Source organism: Equus caballus, chromosome X (assembly GCF_041296265.1).
Source record: "Equus caballus isolate H_3958 breed thoroughbred chromosome X, TB-T2T, whole genome shotgun sequence".
Lineage (NCBI taxonomy): Eukaryota > Metazoa > Chordata > Mammalia > Perissodactyla > Equidae > Equus > Equus caballus.
The window spans coordinates 41,142,190-41,155,549 of record NC_091715.1 but is presented as its reverse complement, the minus strand read 5'-3'; the positions used below and the strand labels follow the sequence as shown (position 1 = coordinate 41,155,549).

The 13,360-nt window shown below is 39.4% G+C and overlaps 1 protein-coding gene across 1 annotated transcript in view; it reads left to right on the top strand.

The window, feature by feature from the left end:
* The window catches only part of DGKK (diacylglycerol kinase kappa), a 115,737-nt gene that overhangs the window by 44,605 nt on the left and 57,772 nt on the right, over positions 1–13,360 (top strand). Inside the window, exons 3-4 of the mRNA XM_001917410.4 lie at positions 675–755; positions 2,737–2,841. Of these exons, the coding sequence (XP_001917445.3) occupies positions 675–755; positions 2,737–2,841 (186 nt within the window). The remainder of the gene's footprint in view (positions 1–674; positions 756–2,736; positions 2,842–13,360) is intronic.

Genomic DNA, 13,360 nt, shown 5'->3' with positions numbered 1-13,360 from the left:
CTCTGCTCATGTTCATGATCCATTGTCCCACTGGACTTTACTTACAAAACACATGTTTAAAGATAAAATTATTAAGAATTTCAAGATTGCAACAGCAGAGCATTAAACCGAGTGTAGGGCCCTTCTGAACATAGGGCCCTGTATGACTGCACAGGTTGTGTAGCGGCGAAGCCAGTTCTGTCTGTATCCACAGTACTGATTTCCTGCTGCTGGCTGGATGTTACCTACTATAGCCAGTGTATTAGGAAAACACAGGCCGCAAATTGGATGGGCCTAGTACCAAAGTCAAAGGCTGCTGGCCAATAAAATAGGAGCTAATAACTCCTATCTGCTTCGCTAGGCCCCTAGCTAGACTACATCCCATTGTCTTCGCCAGCATGGATCTTTAGTTTTGAATAATTCTGAACTACCCAAGCCTTCCTCTAAATCCACATAAAGGTTTTGGGAAGAGTCGTGTTTTGGCCTAGTTTGGTTTGGTTTTTGTTTGTCACGTGATATATCATCAAAAATCACGATGCTAAATAAGTCCCACCACTCAAGTCAAAGAAATGATTGGATCATGACTGCCAAAAATGCCTATTAGTGTGCATGCGTGTGTGTGTGTGTACCTTTAGTGTCTCTTTGCCTCATTAACCAAATGGTTTCTTTTCCCTCTCCCTCTTATATCTTTCCAGTTTGCACGCTTTGAAACAATTGATCTGTCTCAGGTCGCCTTGGCAGAAAGCAGCTGTAGAAACCTTTACCACAGTTTTTGTGTACGTAAGACTGGGAATGACTGAATGGGCAGGGGTGGAAGCTAGCTGGGAAGGGGGTTGCCATACCCACATGTTGCCTCTTTGGAGTTCAGCTTTCCCAAGTCTGCTTTGATTCCAAAGCATGTATAGAAATCCACTTAAAGCAGCATTGCAAACGAGTGCTAAAGATTATTCATGCAAACATTTTCTACCAGCCCGCTGATGGGGAAAAAAAGTGATGGCTCTGTTCCTTATTACCAGCCTGATATAAAGCTAAACTGATTTCATGGTGGGAGGAGTGACTATTACAAAAATCAATCCTCCTGGTGAAGGTGACTTAGAAGAGTATCATTGGAAGGCTTTCAAGAGACTGCTAGTATGTTGTAGAAAATATCAGGATAATTGAGCTGCTTGGCCTCCTTTCCTTTGATGAGGTAGAAAAGAACCTAAATCCAAAGTGAAAGCTACCCTGTGCTGAGATTACTGATGAGAGTAGCTCAAAGAAAGCAGAAGATTTTCTAGGGAAGTATTCAAGGGCTTGGCACTACTGAAATGTCATAAGGCTTTGGTCATTCAAGTGAATCCAGACCAAAAAGCTCACTGAAAAATAGCAAGTCCATTGACCTAGGAATTCTCCTACCCACCTCCTCCCAGAACTGTCTTCTCTCAGCCTCAATGGTGGGTTATGGAGACTGGGGTTCCTCTTCAGGTAGGAAGAGGGTTGTACTTAGCAGACTAGAGCTACAGGCCTAATACCATGCTTCGGTGGCTGATCCACACTCCATTCTCTTTTGAAAGGAGAGCAGCTGAATATAAAAAGGGGGCCCTACTCTCATTTCTCTCTCATTACATCACACTGACCCAGGGTAAAACTGGGGGTTCTGTTGACCCAGTCCCAAAAAGCTTAACTTTTGGGTGATGAGCATACAGGCTAATGTTTTTGGTCTCCATTCTACAAAGAAATCCCAAGGGCTGGGTTGCCCCTTAGCCTAATTACAACACAGAGGTACTGTTCATCAGCCTCACACAAGAATGGGCTTAGACCAAAGGAGTGGCTGTTATCACAATTCCCATTAGTTTCTCTTCCCATCTGTCACAGAATCATGCTGTGCCGCATGCAAAAGGAGAAAGAAATTGCTTGTTAGTGTGGTGAGCTCTAGCTCCAAGTTTTAGGGGGCTGGTAGTAAAGGCAAGTAGGGCCATCGAAGCAATGACTGATGCTATAGCTATCCATGTTCCTTCCTACCTTCTGGGAAAAGATCAAGTCCTGAGCATGGTCTACCTCTGCTAGACCCTCAGCATGGTTTTCTCATTATTCCTGCCCAGGTTCTTGCACCAGGCAGCATTAACAGAGACGGCGATAAAATTCTCTTCATGTAGTCCCTGTCCGTATAAAGAAAAAAAACTGGATTTTTAGATTCCTCCTTCCATTCTCACTCTCCCCCAAACAGAAAGAGGCACACCCTGATGAAGCACATACCCTTTCACCATTTTTAAGTAGACAGAGTAGCAGTAAGCAAGCGGGATTTTCAGGCAACCTCACTTGAGTAATAGGTGGGTGCATGGATTAGTGTTTAAGAGCATATATTCTGGAGCCGAAGAATCTGGATTTTAATTCTGATTAGCTTTTTACCTGCTAGGTGACCCTGGGCAAGTTATTTAACTCCCTTGCCTTGGTTTTCCTATGACGTGAGAAAAATAATAATCCCCATCCTATGTGGTTGTAATGAGGATTGAAATATAATAATATACACAAAGTGCAATAGAACAATGTCCGGCACATACTAAGTGCAATTAAAGTGTTATCTATTACTATTATCGTTATTATCTTGGGTGGGTATCTAAGGAGCTGCGTGTTGCTCTGGGAACTTCTGTCTTACATTTAAGAAGTGAATTGGATTGTACTTGGTAGACCCGTCTAATTTTATGGAGAGTTCACAGGCTCTGTTTGGGGGCAAAGTTGTGGAGTGCGAACCAGCTAATAATGTGACTTTCTGTTTAGGTGATCACACCACAACGAAAAGTTACACTGGCTGCGCCCAACCGGAAAGACATGGAAGAATGGATTAACGTCATAAAAACCGTCCAACAGGGAGAAATTCGTAAGGTAAGGGAAATAATAGAGAATCCACACAACTCTCAGGCGTAAACCCTTAATTGATTGCATTAGTTAAGCCACCTTTCAAACAGGGAAATAATAAGATGGAAGCAGAGACCATCTGGTCAGGAGCTATAGATGAATATCATTAGGAAACCTGTTTAGAACTATTTATAAATAGGAATAATTCACTTAGATTCAGACCTTGGTAAGTATGTGGTTTAGATACCTCTGCACATGTCCACTTGATATGTATACGGCACTGTATGCCCAATGGATGAGGCACTTAAGATGTATGTGAGCAGCTAATTTAGATGTTCTTGTGCTAGCAAAGCTGCAATCAGCAGTCTTGACTTGGGTCTGCTGAGTGACTACAGTAACGGCTAAGGAAACTGAGGCTCACAAAGGAGAAGGAACTAGACCAAGATGAGATAACTGCTCAGTAGCAAAGCCAGGATTTGGACCCAGGCTGTGTGACTCCAAAGCCTATGTCCTTAACCACTATGCAATTCTACCTCTCTGTTCACTGTCTACCACAAAAGAAGTGTAGAGGGAAGAGCAAGGAGCAATCCTCCAAAAACTTAGCAGAGTTCTTTTTCTCCTTAGCAATACCAAACCCCTGGCCACTGCCCCTTGCAACAAGCTGTGCCACCATTTAAACTCTGGGCTGTGCCTTCAGCCCACTATTCTTAGACCTACCTCAGTTAGAAGTTATGTAAGTTTCAAGAGGAAAGGGATATTTGTCATTTATTTACTTAGAGCAGTTCTGTCACATAGTAAAGGCTCAATAAATATTTGTTGAATGAATAAATGAATCTGAGGGTAATCTTGGAGCCATGGTTTAGAAAGGGAATGATACATGGTTCATCCTAAAGATAAGTTCTGCTGTGAAGGTCTTGGAGATAAAGGGGAAGATGACTCCACCCTCAAAAAGATCCTGATGTCTTAAATAATTAGCAAAGGATAGAGGATTGTTATAGGCATTTGAGATGGAGCCGTGTAGAATGTGGCTTGGTAATAATGGGTTTTAGAAGTGAAAACAATGCCATGGAGAAAAATCAACTGTCCTCACTCTCCTAGGACTTCTCAGGCTCTTGACCACTTAGTTTCATAACTCATAACTAACATTCTGCTACTCATGGTTATGAATACATGACAAGTTGACTGAACTGGGGCCCAGGTACCTCTCCATATGTCATTAAGGCCTCTCCCAGGCCCACATTGTATATGCTTAATTGAAAGATTTTTTGCTTAGAATCTGATGATGGTCTTTACATGACTTAGCACTCAGCATTTCACTCATTTGTTACTTTCTTCTTCCTTTCCTGATGGGGAAGCACATCCTGTCCCTCTCACCTACCCATAATGAGGCCACTATGGCACAGAATTAGAGGTAGCCACAAAAAGTTGTCCCTTCTATGCTCCTCTCAATCCCCGCCCTGTAGACCCATCCCTTTCCTTCCTTTAGCTTATCTCTATCCAAAATGGAGCTCCTCTTATGAATCACACATTTTCAATTTGGCATGAAAGGTCACATAGGATATTTTGAATTTTAATTATTAGTCCAGGAATGCAAAAACTTCTAGAGAAAGCCATCACATCATTTATGTGCCATTCCTGACTCAATTGAGCTGAACACCTTGGTGTTGACTACCAGCACAAATTAGAAAGGAAAAAAATAATAATCTGCCTGTTTACTCTCTTGGAGAAGTTGTGAGTTTCAGGTTGTAATCACAAGCTCTGTGGAGCTGCTCTAGGAACCTAAATCTATTAAGGAATACTTTTAGCTGATAAGTAAATGTCTTACCACCAACATCTTAGCAATTCATCTTGCTTGAGGCTTAAAGAGTCAAATATGCTTTCTCTCATATGTACCTTATCTTTAATGGTCTCTTCTGTCCTCTGTCACCACCAATGCCTGACATAGGGTGAAGGAAGATTAATCATGGCATTAGTGGCCTATTAAAGTCACTACAAAGTAATTGGATAAACTATTGGAAACTAGTCAGTACATGTCAAAGAGTGAGCCCCTACTGTTCCATAGAGTACAAAAGAAGGTGTGGCCTTGGTTCCTGGCCTCAATAAGCTTTTTAGGTAGTTGGGGAGACAAGATATACACAAAAGAAAAAGTTAAATGACAGTACTCAAGATAAATAACAGCTTTCAGAGATGTTACAAGGCAGTACATGATTGATTGCCAAATGTAGGAAACAGACAGTAACGTGGTATGGGAGTTCAGAGGAGGAAGAGATAAGTATGGGCTGGAGTCCTCTGGGAAGAGTTAATAGAGCAGAGACTTGAGACTGGCCTTGAAAGATGATTAGGATTTTGTTGGTGGCAGAGAATTGATCAGGGGCAGGGGGAAGTCCTGAGCAAGGAAATTGATATAAGCAAAAGCTGAGTAACATAAAAACAGAAGCTTTTCAGAATAGAGTGAAAGGGGGACTGCATTTGACTAAAAAAGATTGGGAAAGTGCATTAAAATAAGTGTGTCTTGAGAGGTAGGTTGGGCCTGATTGTGGAGGATTATCGATGCCAGGATAAAGAGTGGGGAAGAACTGCAATATGATGAAAGTTGAATTTAATTATGGATTTGAAAGTTAAGTGAGTTTATCAAGGGGATACTTTAGAAATACAAGCTGGATTAGATAAGGGAAAAACTGGAGGCCAGAAGATCATAGAGTAGGCTATAAATTAATTCAGGCAAGATAACGTTAAGTCCCAGAATGAGGATAGAAAAGGAAGACAGGAAGACAAGTAGTAGATACTGAGTTGAGGGTAGGAGAGAACCTAAATATACGAAAGAGCCAAAGAAGAGATAGGGGTCATAGGCAGATGAAAGGTTTCGGCCTGAGAGAATTAAAGAATAAAAAGGAGAAAATTGGATATAGGAGCTGCTTGGAAGACTAGATTAAAATATTAGCTTTTTCTAATGAATTGCCATGAAACCACTGACTATGGAAACAGGAATGGACCTTAAAAGTCATCTAGACTCCAGATTCTAGATTCTGAAACATATTTAGATAAGGTCATGTAGACTTTATAGTTATGTGTCACTTAATAATGGGGATACATTCTGAGAAATGCATCATTAGGCAATTTTGTCATTGTGTGAACATCATAGAGTGTACTTACACAAACTTACATGGTCTAGCCTACCACACACCTAGGCTATATGGTACTAATCTGATAGAACCACCATTGTATATGTGGTCTGTTGTTGACCGAAACATCATTATGCAGTGCGTGACCATATTGAATGCTTCCAAAGATGGGGAACTAAGTTTTTTTGCAAAAACGTCCATTCAGTGTCCCTAAAGCTCTAAATTTCAGAAAGTTTTGTCTTAGTCTCTGGCCTAGTAGAAGAACATTCTAACATTTAGTGTGAGCTGCAAGAATGGCATCAGCTGCCTCTTGAAATAGAAAGCTCCCTATCATTGGAAATATTTAAAGCAAACTATTTAAACAACTGCTTCTGAGAATGTTGTATAGAAAATTAATTTTTCATAGTGACATCAGCAAAATTGTGCACTAGGAGGTCCCATCGCTCATCCCCTCCCCGAGAAAAAAATAAAAACAAGAAATAAACACCTACATGCCAACTAGAAGAGCTCTGAGAGAGCTTCAGAATAAAATAAAGAAGCTGCAGAAACTCTATGGAGCACAGAGACAGAAAGGCCACCTAGAAAAGTATAGTAAACAGTTTACCTGCCTTGCCCCGTCCCCTAGTCTGGCAGAGCTTGAGGCCAAGAGAAATCCCCTTGGCCTGACCTTCCCCCACAATGGAAAAGGAGAGCAAGAGGACTCAAGCAGAACCTTGTCAATGTTGTGGACACATGCAGCTTTCACCGTGGAGGTGCCCTAAAGTCTTCATTAATGCTGAACCCAACTAATGGAGCTGCCTGGAGTCCATGCTGCTGTGACACCCCACCCACCCCACCGTGAAAGAGCTGCCGCAGCACCCTCCAGAGAAACTGCCACTGTTGCACTCTCACTGGAGAAGTGCTGCTGCCTGCCCCCCCACCAATGCTACTGCCACTGCATCCTGCCCCCCCCAACCAGAGCCACAACCCCCCTCCTGCAACCATACACATAGCCTGTACCCCAGCTCCATGGCCATTCAGCATACCTCCATGCCTCACACACTAGGGCCACTATTGTGATGAATGCACCTGTGTCCAAGTCCCAGGTACTGCAGTTTTCCTAGATGCCCCCAAGCTCCAACCCTGGTGCTATGGCCACTCTGCAAATGCCTAGACCCCAGATACCAACACCATTGCCCCCAAAAATGCACTTGCAACCCTGATCATGGCACCACTGCTACCACACGTGTGCCCATGTGCTGGACCCAGAAACAAGATGGATGCCCTTAGCAATGACTTCCACCTGTGGAGGAAAAGGAGACCAGGAGGACCAAGCAGCCTTCACCACCAAGGAACCCAACAGCCTTTACCACCACTGTGGAAACCCACAGCTTTGGCCACTGGGGTCCCCTTCAGTCTTTGCCAGCACTGGCCTCAGCTGATGAAGTTCCACAGAGACTATGCTGCTGTGCCCTCCCTGAAGCCAGAACTGCTACTACACACCCTGGATCTGGAGCTGCCATATCCAACTCAGTTGGCACCCTCACATCTACCTGTAGGTAAAAGTTTTTACCCCTGAAGACAGTCCACAAAGTCTGGAAAAGGTGACTGCTCCCTCAAATGTGCAGACATCAACAAAAGGCTACCAGAAACAGAGAAAAAATTGAGGAAACATGACACTACCAAAGAATTACAATAATTTTCTAGAAATTATTATATCTAACCTCAAAGAAATAGGGATCTATTAATTTCCTGAAAAAGAATTCAAATTAATTGCTTTAAGGAAGCTTAGTGAGCTACAAGACAACAAAGATGGAGAACTCAATGAAATCAGGAAAATAATACGTGAACAAAATGAGAAGTTCAACAAAAAGACAGAAATCATAAAAGAGAACCAAACAAATTCTGAAGCTGAAGAATGCAATGAACGAAATGAAAAATGCAATAGAGATCTTCAACAACAGACTTGGCCAAGCAGAAGAAAGAATCTGCAAACAAGTCATTTGAAATTCAGATGAGAGGGGGAAAATTCAGTCAGATGGAAAAAAAAGAAAGAAATGTGTGAAGAAAACCAAACCAATATATGCATTACGGGAGTCCCAGGAGAAGAGAGAGAGAGAGAGAGAGAGAGAGAGAGAGACAGAGACAGAGAGAGAGAGAGAGAGAGAGAGAGAGAGAGAGAAAGGGGGCAGAAAGCTATTTAAAGAAATAGTGGCTCAAAACTTCTCAAATCTTGGAAGGAAAATGGACATCCAGATTCATGAAGCTCAAAAATCTCCAAATGAGATCAACTCAAAGAAGACTATACAGAGACACATTGTAATTAAATTGTCAAAATTCAAAAACAAAGAGAGAATTTTGAAAGCAGCAAGAGATAGGCAACTAATCACATATAAGGGAACCCCCATAGACTATAAGCAGTTTTCTCAAAAGAAACCATACAGACCAGGAAAGAGTGAGATGATATAATCAAATTACTGAAAGAAAAAAAACTTACATCCAAGAATACTATACCTTGATAATTATTCTTTAAAATGAAGGAGCGATAAAGTCTTTCCCAAACAAACAAAAACTGAGGGAGTTTGTCAACACTAGACCTACTTAACAAGAAATGCTTAAGGGAGTTCTTCAGATTGAAATAAAAATATGCTAAACATGGAAGCATATGAAAGCATAAATCTCACAGATAAACGTAAATATATGGATGTATACAGATTAATGTAAGATGGTTAAGGTGCTGCATAAATTACTTTTAACCCTAACATAAAAGTTAGTAGATAAAAATTTGTTAATGGACACACAATATAAAAAGTAGCAAACTCTGGCTACAAGAACACAAAGTATATATGTTGGGGAGGAATAATAAGAATGTTGTATTTTTGTATGCTATCGAAGTTAAGTTGTTAACAACTTAAAATAGAAGGTTATAACTACAAGATATTTTACACAAGCCTCAATCTAGCCACAATAAAAACACCTCTAATAGATACACAAAAGATAAAGAGAAGAAAACCAAAGCAAATCACTATAAAAAAATAATCAAATAACAAAGGAAGACAGCAAGAGAGGAAGAGAGGATCAAAACAACTGCAAGACATACAGAAAAGGATTATCAAAATGGCAATAGTAAGTCCTCACTTACCAATAGTTATCTTAAATGCAAATGGATTAAATTTATCAATCAAAAGGTGTAGAGTGGCTGAATGGATAAAAAACAAGATCCAGAAATATACTGTCTACAAAAGACTCACTTTAGAATTAAAGACATCATAGGCTGAAAGTAAAGGGGTAGAAAAAGATATTTCTTTTTTCTTTAAAGATTGGCCTTGAGCTAACATCTGTTGCCAATCTTTTTTTTCCCTTCTTCTCCCCAAAGCCCCCCAGTACATAGTTGTATATTCTAGTTGTAGGTCCTTCTAGTTCTGCTATGTGGGACACAACCTCAGCATGGCTTTATGAGCCATGCTAGGTCTGCACCCAGGATATGAACTGGTGAAACCCTGGGCCACCAAAGCAGAGTGCATGAACTTAACCTCTCGGCCATGGGGCCGGCCCCAAAAGATGCAAATGGTAACCAAAAGAAAGCAGAGGTGGCTATACTTATATCAGACAAAATAGACTTTAAGTCTAAAACTGTCTCTAGAGACAAAGAAGGACATTATATAATGACAAAAGTGTCAATTCAACAGAAAAATATAACAATTATAAATATATATGCACTCAACATCAGAGTATCCAAACATATAAAGCAAATAATGCCAGATCTGAAGGCAGAAATTGACATCAATACAATAACAGCAGGGCACGTCAATACCCCACTTAAAATAATGAATAGAACATGCATATAGAAAAGCAATAAAGAAACAGCTGACTTGAATAACACTATTGACCAACTGGACCTAATTGACATAGACAGAAATTTTTACCCAACAGCAACAGAAGACAAATTCTTCTCAATAACATGTGGAACATCCTCCAGGATAGATAACATGTTAGGTAACAAAACGAGTCTTAAAAATTTAAGAAAATGGAAATCAGTCCAAGTATCTCTTCTGACCATAATGGAATGAAATATAAATCAATAACAGCAAGAAAATGGGAAAATTCACAAATATGTGGAAACTAAACAATATACTCTTGAACAACCATTTGGTCAAAGAGAAAATCCAAAGGGAGTTTTAGAAGTATCTTGAGAGAAACAAAAATGAAAACACAATATATCAAAACCTAGGTATATAGCAAAAGCAGTTATAAGAGGGAAGTTTATAGCAATAAACACCTCCATTGAAAAAAGAAAGATCTCTGAGCCTGCCCTGTGGCCGAGGGGTTAAGTTCACACACTCTGCTTTGGTGGCCCAGGGTTTCACTGGTTCGGATCCTGGGCATGGACCTAGCACCATCAAGCCATGCTGAGGCAGCATCCCACATAGCACAACCAGAAGGATCTACAACTAGAATATACAACTATGTACTGGGGAGTTTTGGGAAGAAGAAGAACAAGAAAAAAAGAAGACTGGCAACAGATGTTAGCTCAGGTGACAATCTTTAAAAAAAAAAAAAAGAAAGATCTCAAATAAACAACCTAACTTTACACCTCAAAGAACTAGAAAAACAACAAACTAAGATCAAAGTTAGCAGAAGGAAGAAAATAAGAAAGATTAGAGCAGAACTAAATCAAGTAGAAAAAAATTATAAAAAGTCAGCAAAACTAAGAGGTTGTTTTTTTTTTGAAAAGATGAACAAAATTGACAAACCCTTGGCTAGGCTAACTAAGAAAAAGGAAAGAAGATTCAAACAAAATCACAAATGAAAGAGGAGACATTACAACAGATGCCTCAAAAATAAAAAGGATCATGAGGAGCTATTGTGAACAAACTAGGTAACATAGAAGAAGTGTATAAATTCCTAGAAACAAAGTACTAAAACTGAATCAGAAAGAAATAGAAAGCCTCAACAGACCAATAACAAATAAGGAGATTGAATCAGTAATCAAAAATCTCCCAACAAAGAAAAGCCCAGGACGTGATGGTTTCATGGGTGAATTCTACCAAACATTTAAAAAAGAATTAATACCAATCTTTCTCAAACTCTTCCAAAAAATAGAAGATGAGAGAACACTTCCAAACTCATTTTATGAGGCCAGCACTGCCCTGATACCAAAATCAGGCAAAGACACTACAAGAAAAGGAAACTACAGGCCAGTGTCCCTGATAAACATGATGCAAAAATCATTAATAAAATACTAGCAAACTAAATTCAATAACACGTTAAAAGGATCATGCACCGTGACAAAGAGGGATTTATCCCAGGGATGCAAGATGGTTCAACATACGCAAATCAATCGATGTGATACAACACATTAACAAAATGAAAGAAAAACACACATGATCATCTCAATAAATTCAGAAAAAGCATTTGCAAAGTTCAACTCCCATTCATCATTACAACCTTCAACAAAATAGGAATAAAAGTATCTTACCTCAACATAATAAAGGCCATATATGAAAAGCCATAGCTAACATCATAATCAATGGGAAAAAAACTGAAAGCTTGCCCTCTAAGATCTGGTACAAGGCAAGATGCCTACTCTCACCTCTTGTTTTCAACATTGTACTGGAAATCCTAGCCAGAGCAATTAATCAAGAAAAAGAAAGAAAAGGCATCCAAATTAGAAAGGAAGAAGTAAAATTGTCTCTGCAGATGTTATGATCATACACATAGAAAAACCTAAAGACTCAACAAAATAGTTGTTAGAACTAACAAATGAATTCAGTAAACTTGTAGAATACGAAATCAACATACAAAAATCAATCAGGTTTCTATACACAAACAACAAACTATTCCAAAGGGAAATTAAGAAAACTAGCCCATTTACAATAGCAACAAAAAGAGTAAAATACTTAGGAATCAGCTTAACCAAAGAGGTAAAAGACTTATATGCTGAAAATTATAAAACATTGATGAAAGAAATTAAAGAAGACATAGATAAATAGGTGGATATCTCTTGTTTATGGATTGTAAGAATTAATGTTGTTAAAATGTCCATACTCCCCAAAGCGAGCTACAGATTCAATGCAATCTCAATCAAAATCCCAATGACATTCCTTACAGAAATAGAACAAACAATCCTAAAATTCATATGGAACCACAAAAGACCCCAAATAGCCAAAGCAATCTTGAGAAAGAACAAAGCTGGAGGCATCACACTTCCTTATATCAAAATGTATTACAAAGCTATAGTAATCAAAACAGTATTGTGCTGGCATAAAAACCGACATATAGACCAATGAAACAAAGTAGAGAGCACAGAAATAAACCCACACTTCTACAGTGAACTGAATTTCCACAAGGGTACCAAGAACACAAAATGGGGGAAGGATAGTCTCTTCAATAAATGGTATTGGGAAAATTGGATATCCATATGTAAAAGAATGAAGTTGGACCCTTATCTCACACCATATACAAGAATCCACTCAAACTGGATTAAAGACTTAAACATAAGACCTGAAACTATAAAACTACTAGGGAAAAAAAAAAAACAGAGAAAAAGCTTCTTGACATTGGTTGGGGCAATAATTTCTTGGATATGACACCGAAAGCACAAGAAACAAAAGCAAAAATAAACAAATGGGACTACATCAAACTAAAAAGCTTCTGCACAGCAAAGGAAACAGTCAACAGAGTGAAAAGGCAACTTAGGGAAGGGGAGAAAATATTTGCAAATCATATATCTGATGTGTTAATATCCAAAATATATAAGGAATGCCTACAACTCAATAGCAAATAAACAAATAATCCGATTTTAAAATGGGCAAAAGACCTGGGGGTCAGGCTGGTGGCACAGCGGTGAAGTTCACACATTGTGCTTCAGCATCCCAGTGTCTGCTGGTTCAGATCCCGGGTGCAGACCTAGGCACTGCTTGTCAAGCCATGCTGTGGCAGGCGTCCCACATATAAAGTAGAGGAAGATGGGCACGGATGTTAGCTCAGGACCAGTCTTCCTCAGCGAAAAGAGGAGGATTGGTGGCAGATGTTAGCTCAGGGCTAATCTTCCTAAAAAAAATAATAAAATGAAAATAAATGGGCAAAAGACCTGTATAGACATTTTTTTCCAAAGAAGACATAAAAATAGCTAACAACTACATGAAAAGGTACTCAGCATCACTAATCATTAGAGAAATGCAAATCAAAACAACAATGAGATATCACCTCACCCTTTTCAGAATGGCTGTTATCAAAAAGACAAGAGATAAGTGCTGGCAAGGATGGAGAGAAAGGAAACCCTGGTGCACTGTTGGTGGGAACATAAATTGGTACAGCCATTATGGAAAACAGTATGGAGGTTCCTCAAAATATTAAAAATAGAACTACCATATGATCCAGCAGTCCTACTTCTGGGTATATATCCAAAGGAAATGAAATCAGGATCTCAAAGAGATATCAGT